A 21883-nucleotide genomic window follows, 5' to 3' on the forward strand; every position below is an offset into this window, starting at 1 on the left:
CTTTTCTTATAGGAGATATAAAATTTAAGACCACCCACTTTGAGGGACACCCGGTGTAATTACCTGGAATATTCCCCAAGGTTATTAAGTTAAGAAGCCAAAAGTCATAGTAAGCAATTAAAATACAAAATAGAGTAGACAAACTAATTTAATTGCCAGACTACAAAGAGATTTCCCATTTTCTCTTTTTTTGNNCCCCCCCCCCCCCCCCCCATAATAAACAAGATGATCATTTTACAGACTGCACATTAATAAAGCAATTCATACAAGAGAAGTTCCCAAAATCCTATTATTTATTTTTACAGATATATAATAACAAAAATGCTAAGTTAACTGTAGAAATTTTTTGTTTCTTTTTCTCCCCCATATACATTAGCCTTGCAATGACTCCTCTTCATCTGGCAAGACAACAGCTAGTAAAGAGAACTTAACACGAAGAGAAATCTTAGCCTTGTCGACTACAAGCCTAGCCCCGGACACCATCCAATAGCCAGGTTGATCCTGGGGTCCTCTCATCATCTCTGTCGTATCAACAAACTTCAAGAGTCTTCGGGTTTGTGCTGACATTGGAGGTCCATCAGGATAAAGTGCAGAATTTATGTGAACTTCAGATGGTCGTGGCGGTGGCTTTTGAGCGGAGGAAAAATGAGAACTTATAGTTGAGATGATTCCAGATTTTTCGGTGATAACAGGAGAACCATCCCACTCAGGTCTCTTTATGACTGTGGCACCAATGACTTTAGAAAACCGAAGGCGTAAAAAAAGAACATTTCTCAGACCAGATTCTCTAACTTCAAATTGGGCCCCCGTGACAATGGAGAGATCATCAGATTCTATGGGTGCAGTGCATACATGTGAAAAACTTTTCCATTGGACCTTCTCATGATACCTTTGGTCCGAGGAACTGCTCGCATAGCCATATGATTCATTTTGAAGCTGAAGGCTTTTTGGCAAGGATGAAAGGTGCTGCAAATGGATTGCTAAGCAATTGTTTCTTTTTCCTTCCAAATACAATCGGAGGCCAGTCACTGGCTTATCCAGATCCACCTATTAAAATGGTACAGCCAAGAATCCATTTTTAAAAAAAATAGACACAGACAAATAAAATGTACAGCATTGATTGGCTGTACATTAGGCAACTATCGTTCAAAAAAGTCACAAATGTAAGAAGAAACAAAATGTATTAGACTATCTATCGACACAAATTAATCATGGGAAGTAGACAAAAATATAATTGTCGATCCCATTGTGCTTCCCACCATCCCTCACTCCTCATGCCCCCAAAAAAAGAATTAGAAGGGTGTGAAACTATAATAAAGACTACACAGTCGTTTATCAGTATAATGTACAAAATTTGCATACTAGTCCTCAGAACTATCTCCAGAAAGCTGTTCAAAGTTAAGCTAGTGTCAAATTGAAGCATACTGGGGAAGCTTGGCATGCATATAATAAGTCCCCAAAATCTGGATAGCATGAACCAGAATGTGATCACAAAATGCAAACCTGAAATAAGGCAGGCTCCTGGAGACAGAACCATAAACTAGAAATACTTGCATTCTATGATGCAAGGCCACACAAGTAATTTGACCAGTAGTATATTGATTAATCATATCAGCAGCAGAAACACCACTCAGAATGGAACACAAGTCTTCGGGATCACTAGATATTGACAATGAAAGCATTGATAGCAGCGCTCCATTAAAGTTGAGTTTTAATGCAACGAGCTGAATAGAGTCCTATCTCAGCGCCTAACAATCTAAGGATAGAAAAGAACCCAATAGAGTTGGTGCTGTGTGTTAGTAACAGGAAGGATCCTTATATTTTCTAAATTAAGCAGGTAGGAAAAGATACGTTTCATCTTCTCATAGGGTTGCCATTTTGTGACCTAATTGGGGAGCTTGATGCAAAGTAATTTTTGATAACTGTTGAACAATACAAATAACAACATACCCGGTGTAATCCCACAAAGTGGGGTCTGGGAAAGGTTGAATGTACACAGACCTTATCCCTACCTCAGAGATTGTTTCTGATAGACCCTCGGCTCAAGAAGAAACAGGCAAAACAGTCCAAAAAGAGAATCAACGAAAGTGCAAGCATAACGAAGCATTCTAATCAGTAACTACAACAAAATAATACAATAATCGAAGTACAAGAAATATCATATCGTAACAGAAATCGAAGGACAATAAAACTATAGGAGTAATACTAAGACTACTATGATGGATAGATAGCAAGACAATTCACTACCACCTACCAACTTCCTACCCTAATTTGTGTCCTCCATAACCTCCTCCTATCTAAGGTAATGTCCTCGGTAAACTGAATCAATGTCATGTCCTGTCTAGTGTCTTCTCCCCAGAACTTCTTCAGCCCACCTCTACCTCTCCTAAAACCATCCATAGCCAACCTCTTACACCTGTACAGGGTAAGAGTGAATCTCCTTTTCACATGCCCACAGTCTCGCTTTCCGCATCTTGTCCTCCACCGAAGCCATTCCCATCTTGTCTCGGATATCTCATTTCTAATCCTGTCTCTCCTAGTATGGTCATACATCCATCACAACATACTCATTTCCGCATCTTTCATCTTTAGAATGTGAGAGTTCTTGACTGGCCAACACTCTTATTCTATCCTGCATCACTTATTTCAACTGCTGCTCCAAATGAACTGCTTATTCCACTCTTTATTGATTCTACTAAAGAAGTGATTAGAAGATGGAGTCAAAGAAGGGTGGATTACAAATAACACAAACAGTTACTGATTACATAGCGTAAGGCATCATTGAACTCTCGAGAGTGAAAGAAGTCCATATTTCACATCCAAGGGATCATATTTCTTAATTGTTACATTTTCATTCATACATGATACTCCTTTCTATATACATGAAGGTCAAAAATCAGTCCTTCACCTAGTTACCCAAATCTATAAGAGAATCAACAGATGATGATTGGACTGATTTTGTAGAAATGGAACTGCATTCCATTGGTTTCCTTTTTTCTTTTTGTGCTCTTGACATATCACAGTTCGTTTGTAAAATTTATTTGCTCATACAATACTATAACAAGACCATGAATAACCAAGAACTGAGCAATTTAATGCCTGTTCAAGAAGGTATCTATGTTTATCATTAATTTTTGCAATTCCATGATCCAATCCATAGAGCAATGTTTCAACTGTTGTCCATTTACTATGTTTATCCTCTTCTGTAGTATGCTTTATATCAGCCTTTCTCTAACATAGTTTAGCATTTGCATAATATAGCCTCATATCAAAATATATAAACATATGATTCACTTTGAAAAAAAAAAACAAAGGATTTACTACAAACTCCTTTGAGAGACGGAATAGCTTCCCAGCTGTTTAAGTATCAAATCGAGCATTGTAAGAAACAGTTCAATGAAAGAGTACTTCATGAAACCTGGTAATCTGTAAACATTGTTTTTCTATGATCTGATAAAATCTAACACAGATCAGAAACTGGATTTGACGTAAAACTTTTTAAAACTGAAAATTCATCAAAATAATTCATGAAGTTAACATAGCTTCCCAAGTAATAGATGAGTAAAGCTGGAGATTACCAGAGTTGTATTAACATATAACTTGGGGCCCATTAGACTGAACTTCAGAGTTGCACCACTTTGCTGCTTCCTCTCTGGACCAAGAGGAAGTTCACCAAACACTGGTCCCCATTGCCTTGGAAGCTGGAACTCCAAAAACTGATAAAGCTCTTCAATTGGTGGTTTATCTGTATGCCATATACAACGATCAAATGAGTTGTCTAAAAGTTACTTTTGAGTTTAGCACAAGGGTGTGCATCGGTCGGTTCGGTTCGATTTTATGTATTATCGGTTTGGTTTTCGGTTTTTAAATACGCTAAACCAATAACAAACCAATAACATATTCTTTATCGGTTTTTGGACATTAACGGTTCGGTTTTTGGTTTACCCAATAAGAAAATGCTCATAAAATAAATATATGCTTTCTCACTTCTCTAACAATTTGGCACGATATAGTGAGACAAGCAAATCAACTGTAAATGCTTTGATATAGTGAAACAAGAAATATAATGAGAAATTGCATCAATAAGAGTAGATGTAGTACGAAGGTTACAACAACATGTTACAACCAAAACATAATATGGAATTTCTGATGTGAAGTACAAGTACCATAACGTGTGAAGTGTGTAGACCGTAGTGTAGAGTTCTGATATAGTGTTTAGTTATGTTAAATTATTAATATTTAATATTTATTAAGGGTATAGTAGTAACTTACTATTGTCTTAATGGGTTATCGGTTTCCCCAATAACCCAATACTAAAAACCGATACCAAACAGATAACCCAATAATTTTTTTTATAAAACCATTAAAAACTCGTTAACCCAATAACCCAATAGCAATGACCCAATAACATTTTTTTCGGTTCAGTTTATTGGTCGGTTCGGCTTTTGCACACCCCTAGTTTTGCACGAATATCAAAAAGATGGTTCCTGTGCAAAAACACTCAAATCATGATATTTGCCTTTCCTAGAAGGCAAAATATGTGAGGAGCTTAAAGCTTATATTCTTAAAACATCTACAGCCATAAGTTCACAAGAGTCATCTTGTTTCTAGTATATCAGGAGTTGTAGATTACTGGATTTATGAATTGTGATAATTTGGAATTCAGTTTCCTCCATAAAGGTCTAGCTAATTAATGTGTCCAAATATTAACTACACTTTCGGCCAATTCAAGGTTTTGCTGCATTCCTTTAGTTAACTCTAATTTGTATTTATTTAGACAGATCTTTCTATCATTTAAAGCCAAACAAAGATTTAGCTATACACCTAAGAGGCAAGCAGCAAAGTCTTTGGTTAAGATGAATCAGGAAACAGCAGCCCATATTATGCAAAAGATATACAATACTCACAACGTATGTACAAGTTAATCGCATGGCTCAAAAAACCACTGCCATCAATCCCGCTCAATAATGATGATATTGGAATTAATGACATTGAAATCACGTCTGGTTCAACTGGAACAGTTTGACACCACCTTTTATGTGGGATATTTCTGATACGGCTTCCACCTCTCCTCCCCCAGATGAATGTAATATCCTGATGTCAAAGAGAATAGGTAAAAGTAGGGATTGGTAAAGGAAATGAGAAGATTATGGACAACCAAATAATGAATATAATATTGACATATGAAGAAACGGAAAGAAACTTGAATATCAAATTGGAAATGGAAGGAAGAAATGAAACATCTACCCAACCAGAGTTTGAAAAGGCACTTTAGGGTTTCACTGATGGCAACAAGGCGAAAATCAGAGCAATCAGAAAACCTAAATAAGAGCTAAAATGAAAGTTATGGTCTCAAAAAGAGCAGTGTCAAACCATAGTAGTTCATTGGATGCTCTTCATATACAAAAGAAAAAGGATGAAATTTCAGTTTGACTGACTAATAAGCCTTCCTCAAACTAGGAGCAGACAACCACTTACTCACACTAGAAGCCCAAAAATGTATAAACCATTATTTTATACTACGAGAGAGAGAAGTGACTAATGAGAGATGTGTTTTACCCTTATTGTGTTCCATAGAATTTTCCCTTTAGCTTTAGATCAAAAGAGAAAAAAACAACCCGCGTACCCGCACTGCCCCACATGTTTTTCTCCAAAAATATTTTATATCCGCCCTGCAAAAACTCTAACCCGTACTGCCCCGCACCGCACATTGCCATCCTTAACGTACACTCTACTCTCCCCACACCCTACTTTGTGGGATTATACTGGTATGTTGTTGCCTTTTACTGGATTAACCTGGGGTTATATCCATAACAAGTCACAGTCAAATTTTTATAAAACATTTTCAATCAGAAACTGGCCAAGCAAATACAAACTTTAAGGATGCAGAAATTTTGCTTACTAGTATTCATAAGACTTGTTACCTCTTTGTGAAGATGAACTGTTGATGTAGTGGAATCCATAAAGGGCAACAGTTGTTCACTATTAGCTAGCTGAAAGCAATGAAGCCAAAGTGCTTAAGTTAGAATCACAACATGCTTCTGGTTTTATTAATTGCAAGGCTAACACAACTCTGAAATAAAACCTTTTCTTGAAAAGTACCAACAATTTAAAGAAAAATGGTCCATCTGCTATAACTCTAAGAACCTAAAAGCCTGGATAAAAAGAGACAACATTTTAAGTGACAAAATCTATTTAAGAAAAGAAAGCCAAACAGTATAGAAATTTCTGTCGCAGAAAAAGAATACTAATGATTGTAAGTTTCTCAAGTTCATTCTCATTGCAATGGCACCAAGAGCAGAAAGGGAAGTTGAGGCCCTTCTGCACAGTCAAGTTTCTTGGAAGAACTTTAAGTTTATTATTTGAGTAATTCCATAACATTGAAGTGCAGAAAGATTGTGCGCATCCCAAGTTTTGAAATGAAATGTTTACTGTCCTTCCATTAACAATAAGCAGCATCAGAGATACTATACACACTCCCAAGTACAAAATTGTCATTCAAATACAGAATTAAATCATATAAAAATGACACTTGTAAGAAAACGATATCAGCTGATAAAGGAATAGTTAGGGATAAACTTTTCACAAAAGTACATATTCAGTTGGAGGAGAATCGAACTTTTCAGCAGGAAGTAAAGTCGGAAGCGAAATAATATAGGTTGCCAGGATTATATTTATAATCTGAAGACCAAGCAAGGGTTGAATTACTATAAAGATGCAGAACTTTTGTGCTAATTGACAACGGAGGAATTTACATATTTTTTCTTCTCCCAGAGTGTCATTTACTTTTATAAGAATATAGACTATTTACATACCTCTCTGTTATTCAGTAAAAACAGTACCCGCTCTTTTTTTTTCAATCGGTATGGGAGATGTAGTGGTATGGAAGTAGAAATTCTAACTGCATACATTGAAAAAGTATGCACCTATATAATATGCTCAATCAGAGGAACCTTACCAAATAAGCAACTAAAAACGAGAATTTGGTTGCTGTACAAGCAAAATATAGATGGCTCAAATTTCAATGTGCCCATTAGATACTCAGATAACTTTACATAAAGAGTCAATCATCACCAGTAAAAAATTTGAAAGAAGCAAAGCAGGTGATCAGGATAAGCAAGTCAAGCCAGCTTTTTTGAGGTTCCCAGAAACAAATATGATCTTCAGATTGCATGACATAATGCAATTATAACTTATTGTCAAAAGCTAAAGAAAGATACTAATAGGTGTAGAAAAAACAGACTATTTTAGATTTAACATAAAATGCTAAGGCTGGAGATCAAAATATTGCAAGGAAATGTGATCCAACATTTTGGACCACTGTCTCTGTATGTGTGTGCGTGTTTGTTCGTGAGAGTGGACATCAGAAACCATTTTACCCTATATGTGCTTACCAAAGTAGTGCTGGATTGTACATTTGCGTCGCTAAATCTTTCATCTGCCACTTCTTTCAACCTTTTCTGTACATCAGCAGGCTGAAGTGTTGATGAATATTGCTGTTTGACATATACAACATCCTTTCCGCCCATCTTTACACCAACAATAACATGGGTACCATATTTCTCAATAAACCTGGAAATTAAAATTGTTTCCAACTTTTGATGTAAGTCTAAGAATTAATGTTGAGTATGTGACTGAGTAATATGATTTAGCATCAAATTGCAAGCCACAATATATTTTTATTATGTTGATGAAGTAAGGGTGCTTCATTAATAAAGCATCAAGCAGATGCGATGTGTTTAATGTGCAAAACTTAGTTCAAATACATGAGTAGAAACTACACTATGACTAGGGAGCTAATGAAGTCCAAAAATTTATCAGAACTATTAACAGTTACAATGTTGTTCCAGCAAAAAAGAATTACAAAGCAACTAGCTTTGAGGGAATGCATCTTTTGCAGGTCACAATGTCACTCTGGAGGCTCACTATAACGGTAAAATGTAGGCAGTCTCCCACTCCTTGGCCCTTGGCATCTCATCAGTTGATCGACAAGATAATTACTGGTGCGGAAACATTCTTTGCGGGTAGAAAGCTCTGTTATTATAAATACACTGTCATTAGGTGCATAAAGGATCTTACTTCTACTTATCCATGCACAGCTCTAGAATAGGGGAATAACTTCCATGAATACCTTGGGAATTATCAACTTGTTGTATTCAAGAACCTCCCAAGGAACCCAACAAAAATCTCCACAACGAAGATATATAAGATTGGAGGTATTTAAGAAGCTGAGTACCAGAGAATTCAGAAATAAAAGGGTTCCTACATGCTTACGACTTCTTATGAGCAAGCTCTATCTCATTTGTTCATCGATGTGTTACAGTTTTTAAACCAAATAAAAAGAAAGAGGAAAAAACAACCATTAAAAAAGTAGGTAGAAAAACATGAGCAGTGATTTAATGAAAGAGGTTACCTACACCTGGAGGAAATAAAAGAATGAAATGCAAACCACTTCTCACCTTGTCAATGCTACTGGATCCCAAGACGAAGGAATTGCTTGTTTAACATGATCACGCAGTACAACTTGAGCCTTTTCTAATGCAATGTTATAGAGAGTGATGAAGACCCCATCAAAAGCAAGAGCTTTCGTGTAGGAAGCATCTTTTTGCCAACAAGTGGTATATTCAAAAGCAGCATTGAAATGGCCCGTTGGAATCTTACCAGAAAGGGATAGTTCCTGATTAAATCGCTCGGACATCTAGAAGGATAAAGGTAATATGTCTTAGGAAAATTAAAATTGAACTCAAAATAAAAAATTATTAATCATAATTATATCAGCTTTCCAGTAGAAATTTACTCCTCTTCCTCACCTCCGAAAATCCTTCCTTTTTTGTGTTCTTTCAGTAAAAGGCTTAAAAAAAGGTAAAGACACCAAGGAAGTGAATGGATACCCTATATTCACAACTTCTTTTGATAAAAATAATAAAAGTATGTAATATGTGGGCAAAGTAAGCACCAGTATACAAGGAGTATACCAAAAGTAGAAAACCTACAAAGTGATAGGTTTTCATGAGAGACACCCAATCATCTATTTAAAAAGGAATACCATGGGTGCATCACAAGGAAATACTACTTGTTAGTTGTACGAAATTCATTTCTACACCCTCAAAAGCTCTCTTATTTCTCTGTCCAAACAGCCCGCGTAAGTACTAGAGGTGGGACATTCCACACCTTGTGTCTTCTCCTTCTTCCTCCATCCAACTGAACAAAAAATCTTTCAGCACCCGGATAACCGAAAAACCCCCGAACCAATTAAGGATTAACAACTATATGCATAGCAAAAAACTAAAAATGGTTATGCAAACCTCAATGTACTGATTACAAGGAACAGAAGTTGCTAAGCGTCCTCTTCTATCTCATGTACTAAATTGTTGTGTTATTGCATATGGAAATCAATGCTTTATAAAACTGCATGGGACACCATGAGCTTTTCCATAATAAGCAACATAATTTGTTGTGCTAATGTAATATGGTACTGATACGAACACGCCTCAGCATTTTATGGCTCTTTATTTACTATAAGGTTCTTAAAAACTGAAAATTTTCATATATCTTTAATTTTTAATGATCTTTTTAAATTACTAAAGTCACTAGGTCTCATGTAATCTATCTATATCTTCTATACTACCTTAAAAGCATGAACTCCCAAACTTGAATGTTATTACTATAATACCCCCAATTAAAAATATTCAATTTATTTTATTAATTAATTTTATTATATTGAAAGTAGATACGTTTTCAAATTAAATGATTGTCACTGTTTCAATGAGTTGTGACGAAGGGTTGTGACTTTTCTAAAGGGTTGTGCCTTTCCTGATGAGTTGTGCCTTTTTTAAAGGGTTGTGACTTTTCGGATAAGGCACAATTAACACCTATTCATACTACTATTTGGTAGCTATAAATAGAGGGGTTTCCTCACACTTTTAAACTACAATTTCTTTAAGTTCTCTACTCTTCTTCTTCTTAAAAAATCTCAAGTGTTATTTGCAAAAAATGATTAAGTTCGAAATTCAACAAAATTCGAGGTACCTCATAAGAAAAAGTTGGTGAAAAAATTGTAACAAATCATTCATCAATTCACACTCGTATTTTTTCTTACCATTTTCATGAGTTAACAGTGACGAGAAGTTGTGGGAGAGACAATAATATTAAACAGATATGAGAAAAGGCATATGATTTGGGTAAGATATTTCTTCTTTCTTTTTTTATTTTTTATTTTTTATTCTTTTCCCTCAAACGAAGGAGTTTTTTCCTAATTTTTCTAAAACAATGGGTATCAACGTAGTCCATTAAATTATTAGTTTTGATGTTAAATTCACTATTTCAAAAATATATTTTCACTTTTACTTATAATATGATAACATAGCCATGATAATAATTATTTTTTAATAGATATGTATATAAAAAATTAACGGAGAAAGTAAAGTGTTGGTGGCAAGAGATTTAAATCAAATGGAACACTAGAGTGAATTTAGCATGAACATATATTTTCGTCTTCCTTCTTCATTGACTATGTACTGTTCCATATAATTTTTCTTTACATCACAAGATACACTCCTTACTAGCTATATAAAAATAGATAAGAAAATTTTGATTGATCATAAAATGATCTTAAATCAAATTAATGATTCTATAAATAATACTTTAAAGTTTATTCATCTATTAATTTTTATTATTAAAAAATTTAAATATTTTACATCATGATACAACTTCTATAAGATACTAGATACTTTCATTAGACAACAACTATATGATATGTATGCGGCAGAAAAAAGGAGAAAGACTACAATTTCACAAAGATAAGGTAGAATTTTAATGAAATGAAATATTTTTCACCATAGGTGATGTTATTCATATATTAAAATTAAATTATTCTATTGAAGTATATGTAACCATCATTCATGATAACAACCAAGTACACTTTTTGGTAAAATTACCTCTCTATGATAGCCTTATTTAAATATTAATTGAGTAATAATATTTTGTAAAAGATATGTTGCATATAAAGATAAAATTGAAATACTTATGGTAATCCTTATTAGTGTCATGCACGTATTAAATTTCAAGTATGAATATTTAAGACAAAATTTTTACTTAAATGGTGTACATCATTTATGTTCATAACCTCAAGAGGAAAGGCTGTTGGTGACATTTTTTGAATGGATATTTTTTTTCTATTTTGTTGGTTAGATTTGTTTACAAAATTGAGTGAAGTAAGAAATAATATTATTAAAGAAATGTCACTTTCTCCCATATTTAAACTTTGAATGTATTTTGAAATGTTTTAATGATATCTGGTCATTTTGATCTCAAAATACAAGTAACTCTATGATAATATGTATTAATAATTTAAAAACAATTGTCCTATGTTTATTCAAAAGGTTGTGACATTTCTGGTAAGGCACAATTAGCACCTATTCATACTACTATTTGTTTGTTATAAATAGAGGAATTTCCTCACTTTTAAACTAAGATTATTTTAAGTTTTCTACTCTTTTTCTTCTTAAAAATTCCCAAGTGTTATTTGTAACAGTTGATTAAGTTCGAAATTCAAAGAAATTTGAAGTACCACATAAGAAAGAGTTGGTGAACAAATTGTAGCAAATCATATAATAATTCACTCGTATTTCTTTCTTACGATTTTCACGAGTTAACAGTGATGAGAAGTTGTGGGAGAGTGTATAATATTAAACAAATATGAACAAAGGCACATGATTTGGGTAAGATATTTCTTCTTTGTTTTTTTCATTTTTAATTCTTGTACCCTCAAACGAAGGAGTTTCTTCCTAATTTTGCTAAAACAATGAGCATCAACGTAGTTCATTGAATTATTAGTATGGATGTTAAATCCACTATTTCAAAAATAGATTTTTCCTATTACTTATAATATGATAATATAGTCATGATAATAATTATTTTTTAAATAGATATGTAAGTAAAAATGAATGGAGAAAGCAAAGTGTTGGTGGCAAGAGATTTCAATCAAATGAAACATTAGAGTAAATATACCATGAACATATATTTTTGTCTTCCTTCTTCAGTGACTATGTATTGTGTTATAAATCTTTAGGGAAGGATCGATTCACAAGGCGAAATATAAATCAGCTCGTTAAAGGGAGGCTGAAACCTTAGAATTCATTAAAAGAGAACTCTGATCTCTTCAGCTCTTCAAAGGGACATTGAAACCTTAGAGTTCAATGGAAGAGAGAACTCTAATCTCCTGCTTTTTGCTGAATTATGACTTACTGATTTATTCATCAAAAGCCCCTTTAAATAGGAGTCTTATTACATCAATAGGAAGTCTAATTCTTATGAAAGTAGGAGACCTAAATCCTATTCCAAACTAATAACTATAACTTAACATAATCCTTATGAAACTCTAAAACTAAACCTTATTCTAGAATAATAAATAGAGCAACTAAAAATATAATTAAATACTTAAATTAATGACTTCCAACGCATCCCTAGCATTACTCCCCTCACGTTGAAAGAGCTTGTCCTCAAGCTCAAGTTTCGGGCCAATAAAAAATCTGGATCAGTATCAACTTATCCAATTCCAGCCCTAGCTTCAAGTTGACATTGATAAATTTCGACTCTATCAGTTTGCTGAAGCATGACTAATTTGCCCATCAGATTGCTACTTTCATGAGGTCCAAATCGCTGATATTATTCCCAACTCATTGAGCCTTTCGCGTTTAAGTTGATAATACCATAATGGTGCTAGTCGGAACATGTGAAATCCAGCCACACCAATCTTTTTTGCTATCATTGTATGTTGATTTTTTTCAAAAAAATGTTCACAACGATGTGCTCGAATTAATGGATTATTGGTGCCGTTATAAGTAGGTGGTGTATTGCCTTTTGTAGCAGGAATTGTTGATCTGCTAGTTGTCTGGGCACTATTTGACTCAGGTTTGTAGGTTGCTGGTTTTGTGGAGTCAATTCCCAATCTAGACAATTGTTCTTGGATGACTTGGACAATTCTTTCGATGAGGCGTTGTTCCATTGCTGCAATTTTAGAGTCCATTAGGGTTTCTGTAATGGTATGTTTTCCTTGAAATCGAGAAGGCGAAATGGTCTGGTGGACCCTTATACTTATATGAGTTTGTATTGTGAACCCTTCTACTTAACCATTTATCAACTAAACCCTTAAACTCAATCAAACGAATAATTTTAAACCCCTCTTATCATGTGTGTAGTTCACTCGCCTTTTAATAGATGACATGTCAAATCCATGTCACAAAAATTAATAACATGTCATAAGCAGAATGAAATCAGTTTACCGGGCTGACTTCCATGCCAACACGAGTAGTTTAACTCATCACTACCTCGTAAGGGCGTTGAGAATTGTTTTTGCTTTTTTTGCTAAAAACTTTTGAAAAAGTCTTTATTTTTAAAAATTATTAAACAAAGTTTTACTAAATAAAATATAAAATAATAAATTTTGAATTTATTAAGCAAAATTTGGGACTCCACAGCGTAACATCTAAAATCCACCGGCGAAAGTCGTCGCCGCCACCATTCTTCTTGCTGGCGAAACCTGTACAAAATCAGTAACCCTAAGCCGACACACCACCGACGAGCCACCAGGGACCGCCTCTCTTCTCCATCCTCTCCGTCGTACCAAGAAACCCCTTGCCGTCTCCCGTTCTGGTGAAAAAGGATCAGCGCCGCCTCTCTCTTACTTCACTTTAAATCAGTAGACTCCAACGAACACCACGATAAATCAATGTCGATTTCTCCCTCCAGTGATAACAACTTGAAATCTGACGACAAAGAGGTGCCAATGTCCTGCTAAAGGTGATAATAAGTGTGGAGAAGAAAGAAAAAGGCGTTGGGGCAGGAATGGGGATGCGGCGAAATTAGGTTGAGTTGAAGGAAGAAGACTTTTTTAATTTTTTTTTTAGTTTTTTTTAATTCAATATTTTATTTTTTAGTTTTTTTAATTCAATATATTATTTTTTAGTTTTTTTAAACTTAATATTTTATTTTAAAATATTTTTTAAATTTAAATATGAAATTCACTCGCCTTCACATGTGTGTAGTCACACTCTCTTGCCAACTCAACCATCTTAATGCCACATAGGCCTGATCAATGGTCAGAGGGGTTTGATATATTGTATTTTATTGAGTTTAAGGGTCTAGTTGATAATGTTTAAGTAGAAGGGTTTACAATACAAACTCATACAAGTACAAGGGTCTACCAGACCATTTCGCCAAACGAAAACTGATCTCATCGTCCATTGCGTTAGGGTCTGATACCAAATTGTTATGAATCTTTAGGGAAGGATCGATTCACAAGGCGATATATAAATCAGCTCGTTAAAGGGAGGCTGAAACCTTTGAATTCATTAAAAGAGAACTCTGATCTCTTTAGCTCTTCAAAGGGAGACTGAAACCTTAGAGTTCAATGGAAGAGAGAACTCTAATCTCCTTCTTTTTGCTGAATTATGACTTACTAATTTATTCATCAAAAGCCCCTTTAAATAGGAGTCTTATTACATCAATAGGAAGTCTAATTCTTATGAAAGTAGGAGACCTAAATCCTATTCCAAACTAATAACTATAACTTAACATAATCCTTATGATACTCTGAAACTAAACCTTATTCTAGAGTAATAAATAAAGCAACTAAAAATATAATTAAATACTTAAATTAATGACTTCCGCATCCCTAACATATTGTTCGATATATTTTTTCTTTTTTATATTTATATTGAGTATGAAATTTTATAAGTATGAATTTCCTGTTATTTTGGGATCATTTTAATTTGAGAAAATGTTATGTCACAAGATACACTCCTTGCTAGCTATATAAAATTTTGTAAAAGATATATTACATATAAAGATAAAATATTAAATTATTTATGGTGATCCTTATTAGTGTCATGCACATACTAAATTTTCAAGTATGAATATTTAAGAGAAAAATTGTACTTAAATGGTGTTCATCATTTATGTGCATAACTCAAAGAGGAAAGGCTATTGGTGACATTTTTTGTATTGATATGTTTTTTCTATTTTGTTGATTAGATTTGTTTACAAAATTGAGTGAAGTAAAAAATAATACTACTAAAGAAATGTCACTTTCTCCCCATACTTATACTTTGAATGTATTCTAAAATATTTCAATGATATCTGGTCATTTTGATCTCAAAATACAAGTAACTCTATGAAAATATGTATTAATCGTTAAAAAGCACTTGTCTATGTTCTTTCAATTATAATTACTTACTAAAAGCTTTAATTTAGTAGTATTAATTCTATTTTACAATATTGTATACTATATATACGATACACACGTGCCGTGAAACTAGTTCAAGTAAATGTAACAACCCTCATAGTCATTTTGAGTTTTCTGTGTGTTCTCCATGTTTTAACCCTTCCCCTCGCTTCTGTATATCATTTTGTGACTAGCGGGATGGGTAGCATGGTTTTTGAGGTGATCGGATGAATATTGGATGAGATTTTGAGTTTTGAAGTTTGATAAAAGTCAACATTGTATGTGCGGCTAACGAGGTCGGATTCAAGTTGTGAGTTTTGATAGGACCACAAGGTGATTTTTGACTAAGTTGAGTGGCTTGCATGGATCTCGAGGTGTTGAGGACTGCTTTGAATCTTTGGGTGGATTCTTGAGTTTTGGAAAAGTAAGGTTTGACCATGGTCAACTTTTAGTCAAGATGACTAGGATCGTCATTAGATGATTCTAACAGGTCCAGAACAAAATTTTAGTCCATTTGCAAATTTGATTTGTTTTTGTTGGGTTCCAAATGATTTTCGAGGGTCCATTCAGAGTTTCGGTTGATTTTGGCCTTAGTTGAACTGTTTTCATCTGGTGAAGTTGAGTTCCTTCTTCAGATTTGTGAAGCTCTGGTCCTATTCATGAAGGATGAAAAGGTTGACCTTTGCATTTGCAATGTGAGGATCATAATTGCGAAGAAGGAGAGGGGTCCGGGTTCGGGTTGCGTTTGGGGGTGGGATCAAGTATGCGATAGGTCTAGGTTCAAGTCTGAGTTGCGTTTGCCATTAAGGAATTACACCTGGGAAGATTTTAATTTCAATTTTCAAACTTGGACTTCAAAACTAGATTTTGGAAGATTGTGAGCTCGGTTTTGGACGATTTTAGTGAGGTTTTCTCAAACTTAGACTTCATGCATTTTCGTCAACTCCTAACCATTTATCCACATCTCTCAACATGCGCATATTTTCTCACCCCTTTCAAAATAACTAATGATCATCAAAACAGGGACTTGCCTCAGATTCATTGATTGCCAAATTCCCTAGATTTTCAGCAATCCCTTCTTCCCTTTCTCTCGTTGAGCCCCTTCGTTGCTTATACTCCAAAAGAAATTATCCTATCTCATGGTGAAAGCACTAATCTCCCTCTATTGCAATACAACATTTCCATTTTTATACTAGTTTTGCAACTTCCAAATATTCAAATCCATTAATCTATTCAATGTTTAAAGTTTTGATGTAATCTTTTCACCATCAACTTGTAAATTATTAATTTAATATTTTTCTTCCATTATCGTGAAAATAAGTTAAAATAACTTTATTAACTTCCTGGTCAATCACCTTACTATTGTAAAGATGAAATAGAGGGAGTAAACTAGTGAAAAGGTCCAGAGTTGTCACTAAACTTTGTGAAATGGTTCAAATATACCATAGGTAAATAGTTGAGGTCAAATATATTGTATGGTTACATGATCGGTCCAAATATGCCATTATTCACTAATGACAAAAGCTTTTCAACACGTCGCTTTTTCTGAAAGAGAAAGGCTCAAATTTGTCATGTCCAGTTTTTGCCTTTGAATAATGGCATATTTGGTTCAAACTTGTAAGAGTAGGGGTATATTTGGCCCCAATTATATTAACAGATGGCATATTTGGACCATGTCACAAAGTTCAGTGGTATATATGGACCTTTTGCCTGGAAACTATAAATTACTGAGTTTTAAATTGGGAATTCAGCAGGAACAACTCATTGATTCTACAAGTTGACCAAATATATTTTGAAACCAAATCACAATTACATACAAATAACATGAAAATCACAGAAAGAAAGATAAATGTTCATGATTTTTTTCAGATGGAGTTTAATACTAAGAAGTGTTAATTTTTGGCAAACTTAAAAGGAGCAGAATTATTAAGTACATAGTTAAGGAGCAGCTCTACACTCAAACATAAGATATCATTTTGTGTGTAATAAGAAAGAAATTGCAAAAAGAGAGAGATACCTTGGAGAAAGAGAGAAGATCAGAACTAAATCTCATGCGTTCGCCTTTATCGCAATTGATAGATTTGGGAACATTTTGAACCAAAATTCCGCCAGGAATAGATATGTCTCGCACCTGATCATCGTCAACAGAGATCAACTGATAATCCTTGCAAAACTTCAACCTCAAATCATCCACTATATCAAACCCTAACCCAATCGCCTTCACTGCTCCTTCCGCAACCTCTCTAAGCCTCATCGCCGTTTCTTTGTTACTACTAGTCGCCATAAATATATTTATATAAATGAAATTTAAAGAAATAAATTAGTTAAACCGCTTAGAACGAAATTAATGGTTTAACAACTGTAAAAGCAATTATCGTTGATGTATTTCGGTGATGAATTTCACTGTACGGCAACCAGAGAAACGGTGGGTATGAAATTTGACTGATTAATATACTAATATGAAGTGTTAATTGATAAGAACAAGAAGAAGAAGAAAAAGTCTTAGGGTTTTTGGGTTTGATTAGGTGAAGAGAAGACAGGGGAGCTGAAGGGAGTTGGGACAATGGCTGACCAGTCAAATGTAGTGTTCTTGGCTGCTGTGATGAGCAAAATAGAGGGAAAAGTATCAACTAACTCTTAAATTAAAAAAAAAAAGTGGCAACTTTGACAGAGTAAGGTCAAAGTTCCATTTTAAATAATAGTAACTAGTGAGGAAAAAACTAACATAAAAGATTGTAGTATTATAAAATAAAATAAAAATTAACGCAAGAATAAACTACACCAGAAGAAAGAGAGGAAAGGGATAACTATTTTCTTTCATTTTTTTCATCTCTTTGTCAATATATTTGAAGTGGCTTTTTATAAGTCAATTACTTGGTTATTATTATTATTATTATTATTATTATTATTATTATCAATTACTTCGTATTAAAATTTAACTAATTTTAGAACAAGAAGTGATGTGTTTTTAATGTATCAACGTATTTTTTGTGACAAAATAATTTCGTATTAAAAACTTAACTAATCTTAGGACAAAAAATGGCTTGTCACTAATGTATCACTATATTTTTTGCGACAAAATTTTTACATATTCAGAATTTAAATAAATTTAGGATTAAAATGATTTGTCGCTGATTGAGAACATCGTTAGTGACAAAATAATGTGTCACGAAAAGCTTTGAATTTGTGGCTACTAGTACACAACAAATGGTGCCAATTTATTTTTTGATGGGAAATTTTAGTGGACAAAATTTGGCTATAAGTTCTTATGTTTCATCACTAAAATTATGTGACTCGTATATTTAAGCACAAAGTATAATTTTTGTCATCAAAAGTGAATAATTTCTGATGAATTTTATATTGTAGCTAATAGTTTCGTGGCTATATATCACACTAGGTAAATTATATACTAGGTAAATTATATGTGCTTCGCACGGGATTGAATTACGTTATTAAGCTTATATATGATCATTTGGTAATATCCGTATTTTCGATACATAAACTTCATTGTCAAGAACATTATATCTTAAGGTAAAGCGTTCCTCCGAAATCTTAAAGTGCTATATTTTTTTAAATTTTCATTTTTGTTGCACAAAAATTATGAGACCAAAAGATTTTAAGTATAAGAAAGAAGTCTAAGAAAATCTCCATGGAAATAGTTGGTAGAGGTGTTAATGGTACGGTTCGATCAGTTATTTTTAAAAAATTATGTCGTTCCAATTTTTTGGGTATTTTATAATATATACCAAAATTAGATTTTTTTAAAATCATCCCAATCATACCGGTTTCTCTTCGGTATCAGTACGGTTCAGTTAATTTTTGGGTTTTTTACTTTAAAAATATCATCTCAAAATATACTACTATTAAAATATTTCTTTCACAAATATGTTCTTGAAGTAGCACTTTAATTCTTCACCAAGAAGACGAGAATGGAAAATCTTGTTGTCGTATTGTTTGATCTTAAATATTTAATGGAAGTGTTTGCATAGGTGTTGTTGTATTGTTTGATAGAGTATCTATTACAATATTTTTTACTTTTAAACCTAACTAAGTAAAAACTGATTAAAGAGCAAAGACTCAAAGTCATCTAGTCACTAGCTAGAGGCCTAGGACCTAGGTTATATTTATATTTGAAAAATGTTATAAAATATATTATATTAATTTTAACATAATGTTAATATATAAATATATTTACATACATATAAGGTTATTCGGTTTGGAAATTTTTAATTTTTTTCATAAATTAAAAAGATCATCCCAATTGTTCGGGACGGTTATACACTTAAATAAAAGTCCACGATTTTATTAAAAAAATAACATAAATCGATTCAGTTCGATTCATAACATAAATTTGATATTGTTCTCTATAACTTCCTTGTTGGTATTTTTAACAGAGTTAAACAACAAGTCACCAAATATAGAAAAAAGAAATTGCAATAGCTACATTAATCATTATGACTTGCAATAAAAATTAAACTTCATAAAATAGGAGGAAGAAAACTTTGAGGAATGAAACACACTTCATAAGAAGCTTAATGTATTTGAATTCGACTCCCCTATAGCGAGAAAAAAACCTATAAATAATAGTGGTAGAAATAGAAGTTTTTTTTACTAAAGAACCAAATGTTATGAATTCAACTATTCCGTCAGCGTTATGAGTTATGGACTGCGAGGCGCAAGAGTAGTAATGTCGCAGTGCAATTGAAATAAATTTGTAAAAATTACAAGAATATACTATTTAAGACCTTAATTTAAATAATATTATTCTAGGCTTTTTATTTACAACAATAAAAATTTTAATTACAAATATGACAATTTATTTTAGAATAAATAAATAGACAATTTAATACTTATTTTATTGGTTAGTGGCCTGATTTTATGATATTCATATTTTACCTTTTATTTAATTTAATTTTTAGAACCACTATCTCAATTATATTTGGATATGTTCCTTTAATAAATATCTCATTTTCTCTCTCTTCTTAACTTTTGGAATACTATTGTTGCACTCTTCTTTTCATTAGTATTAGGTCATTGTTGCTCTCTTTTTTTCCTCCTTTTCAATGTCATTTTTACCAAGGAAAGGATTGTTGCTCTCTTTTTTTCCCTCCTTTTCAATGTCATTTTTACCAAGGAAACGATTGTATCTCTTTCTTGATAATATCCATCAACAAATTATTTTCATTCTCTTTGTTTCTTTTCAAAATCATCTCTTGCAACACAAAAAATTATTCTTGCTTCTTAAAAAAATCGATTATGAGTAACATAATTGCTATTGATAGTACTCCCCGAAAGAGTCCTTGTTTGATGAAGTATAATATCAATGCCAATAGTCCGATTGTTTGTTCAACACCAAAATTGGAGTTGAATGCTTTCACCCCTTCTCCCAAAAGTGAATCTGGAAGAAGTAATCCATCTGGTAGTGAAATTCGTATAATTGAGGTCAATAAAACGAAAAAAGAAAAGGGTAAAGAGAAAGAAGATGGTGTAAACTCAAACGTTGTTACTGAGATCTCTTCTCAGGTTGATATGGATATGATAATTTGGACATGTACATTTTGGCACTTGTTGTTATCTTTTTCATGACGATTTTCGTCAAATTTCTCTCTCATAGCAATTATGTTAACAAGAGTCATGTTGATCATGTGACTTCTGGACTTCTTCAAAAAACCTTGTATGGTTTGAGAATTGGTTTGGCTTATGTTGTTATGTTGGTTGTTATGTCCTTTAATGGGTGTGTTTTCTTGGTTGGTATTGTTGGACACTCCTTAGGATTCTTGTTTTTTGGAAGTAGGATTTAAAAAAAAAAATATCTAGTGCGAAGAACTTGGATCTTCCTCCTATGAGTTGTAGTTGTTGATTAATTTAGTTTGTAATAACACGTAATCGCAAATTTATAAAATAAACCTACAGATATGTGATTTATCAATGCAACACATTTGATTTGTATCATGTAGTTCATAAATTATCGGATTAATTTTTAAACACAAAAAAATTTAGTGTATACACTTTGGTGGCCGATTTGGTACAATTGTTTATGATATGTTATTTTACATAGTGATATGTATTAAGGAATATACTTTGGTGGCTGATCTGGTACAATAATTAGTGATTTGTTGGTTTTAACTGTGATAAGTTTTAGTGTATGTATTTTGATGGATGATATAGTTAAAATATTGGTAATTTGTCGATTAAAATTTTATGGATGGTTGAGTAATTTTGTTGGTGATATGCTGGTTTAGAACTATAAAAGAAATTGATTTATAATTGATGGTAAAGTTGATTTTAGTTATATGTTCCAACCCTACAATGCATAACATCATAATCTAATCAAGTGTATACCAACTTTTTAGTATCATCGTGGTATACAATGTGGTGTAACCTTGCGTCAAGTTCAAACTTTAATAACTATAACAATTAAAAATAATTGGTGAATTTATTGGTTTAAAAATAATGGTGATTTGTTGATTTAAAGTTGCAACACGTTATAGTGTATATATTTTGATGTATGGTGTAGCTAATCTTTGGGTGATATGTTGATTTAGAACTATAAAAGATATTGATTTATAATTGATGGTAAAGTTGATTTTAGTTATATGTTACAACCCCATAATACGTAACACCATAATCTAATCACGTATGTACCAACTTTTGAGTATC

At 32.9% G+C, this 21883-nt stretch overlaps 1 protein-coding gene across 1 annotated transcript; it reads right to left on the minus strand.

Annotated features, from left to right (window-relative positions):
* Nucleotides 1-207: 207 nt before the first annotated feature.
* LOC125856826 (MACPF domain-containing protein At4g24290-like) lies at nucleotides 208-17836 on the minus strand. Its single transcript, XM_049536470.1, has 7 exons — nucleotides 17241-17836; nucleotides 8460-8698; nucleotides 7395-7572; nucleotides 5925-5993; nucleotides 4908-5094; nucleotides 3579-3745; nucleotides 208-1047 (listed from the first exon to the last, which is right to left on the minus strand). The coding sequence occupies exons 1-7, from the start codon at nucleotides 17505-17507 to the stop codon at nucleotides 373-375; spliced, it is 1782 nt and encodes a 593-aa protein (XP_049392427.1). The 5' UTR covers nucleotides 17508-17836; the 3' UTR covers nucleotides 208-372.
* Between the last annotated feature and the right edge of the window lie 4047 nt (nucleotides 17837-21883).

Source organism: Solanum stenotomum, chromosome 2 (genome assembly GCF_019186545.1).
Source record: "Solanum stenotomum isolate F172 chromosome 2, ASM1918654v1, whole genome shotgun sequence".
Taxonomy (NCBI): Eukaryota; Viridiplantae; Streptophyta; class Magnoliopsida; order Solanales; family Solanaceae; genus Solanum; species Solanum stenotomum.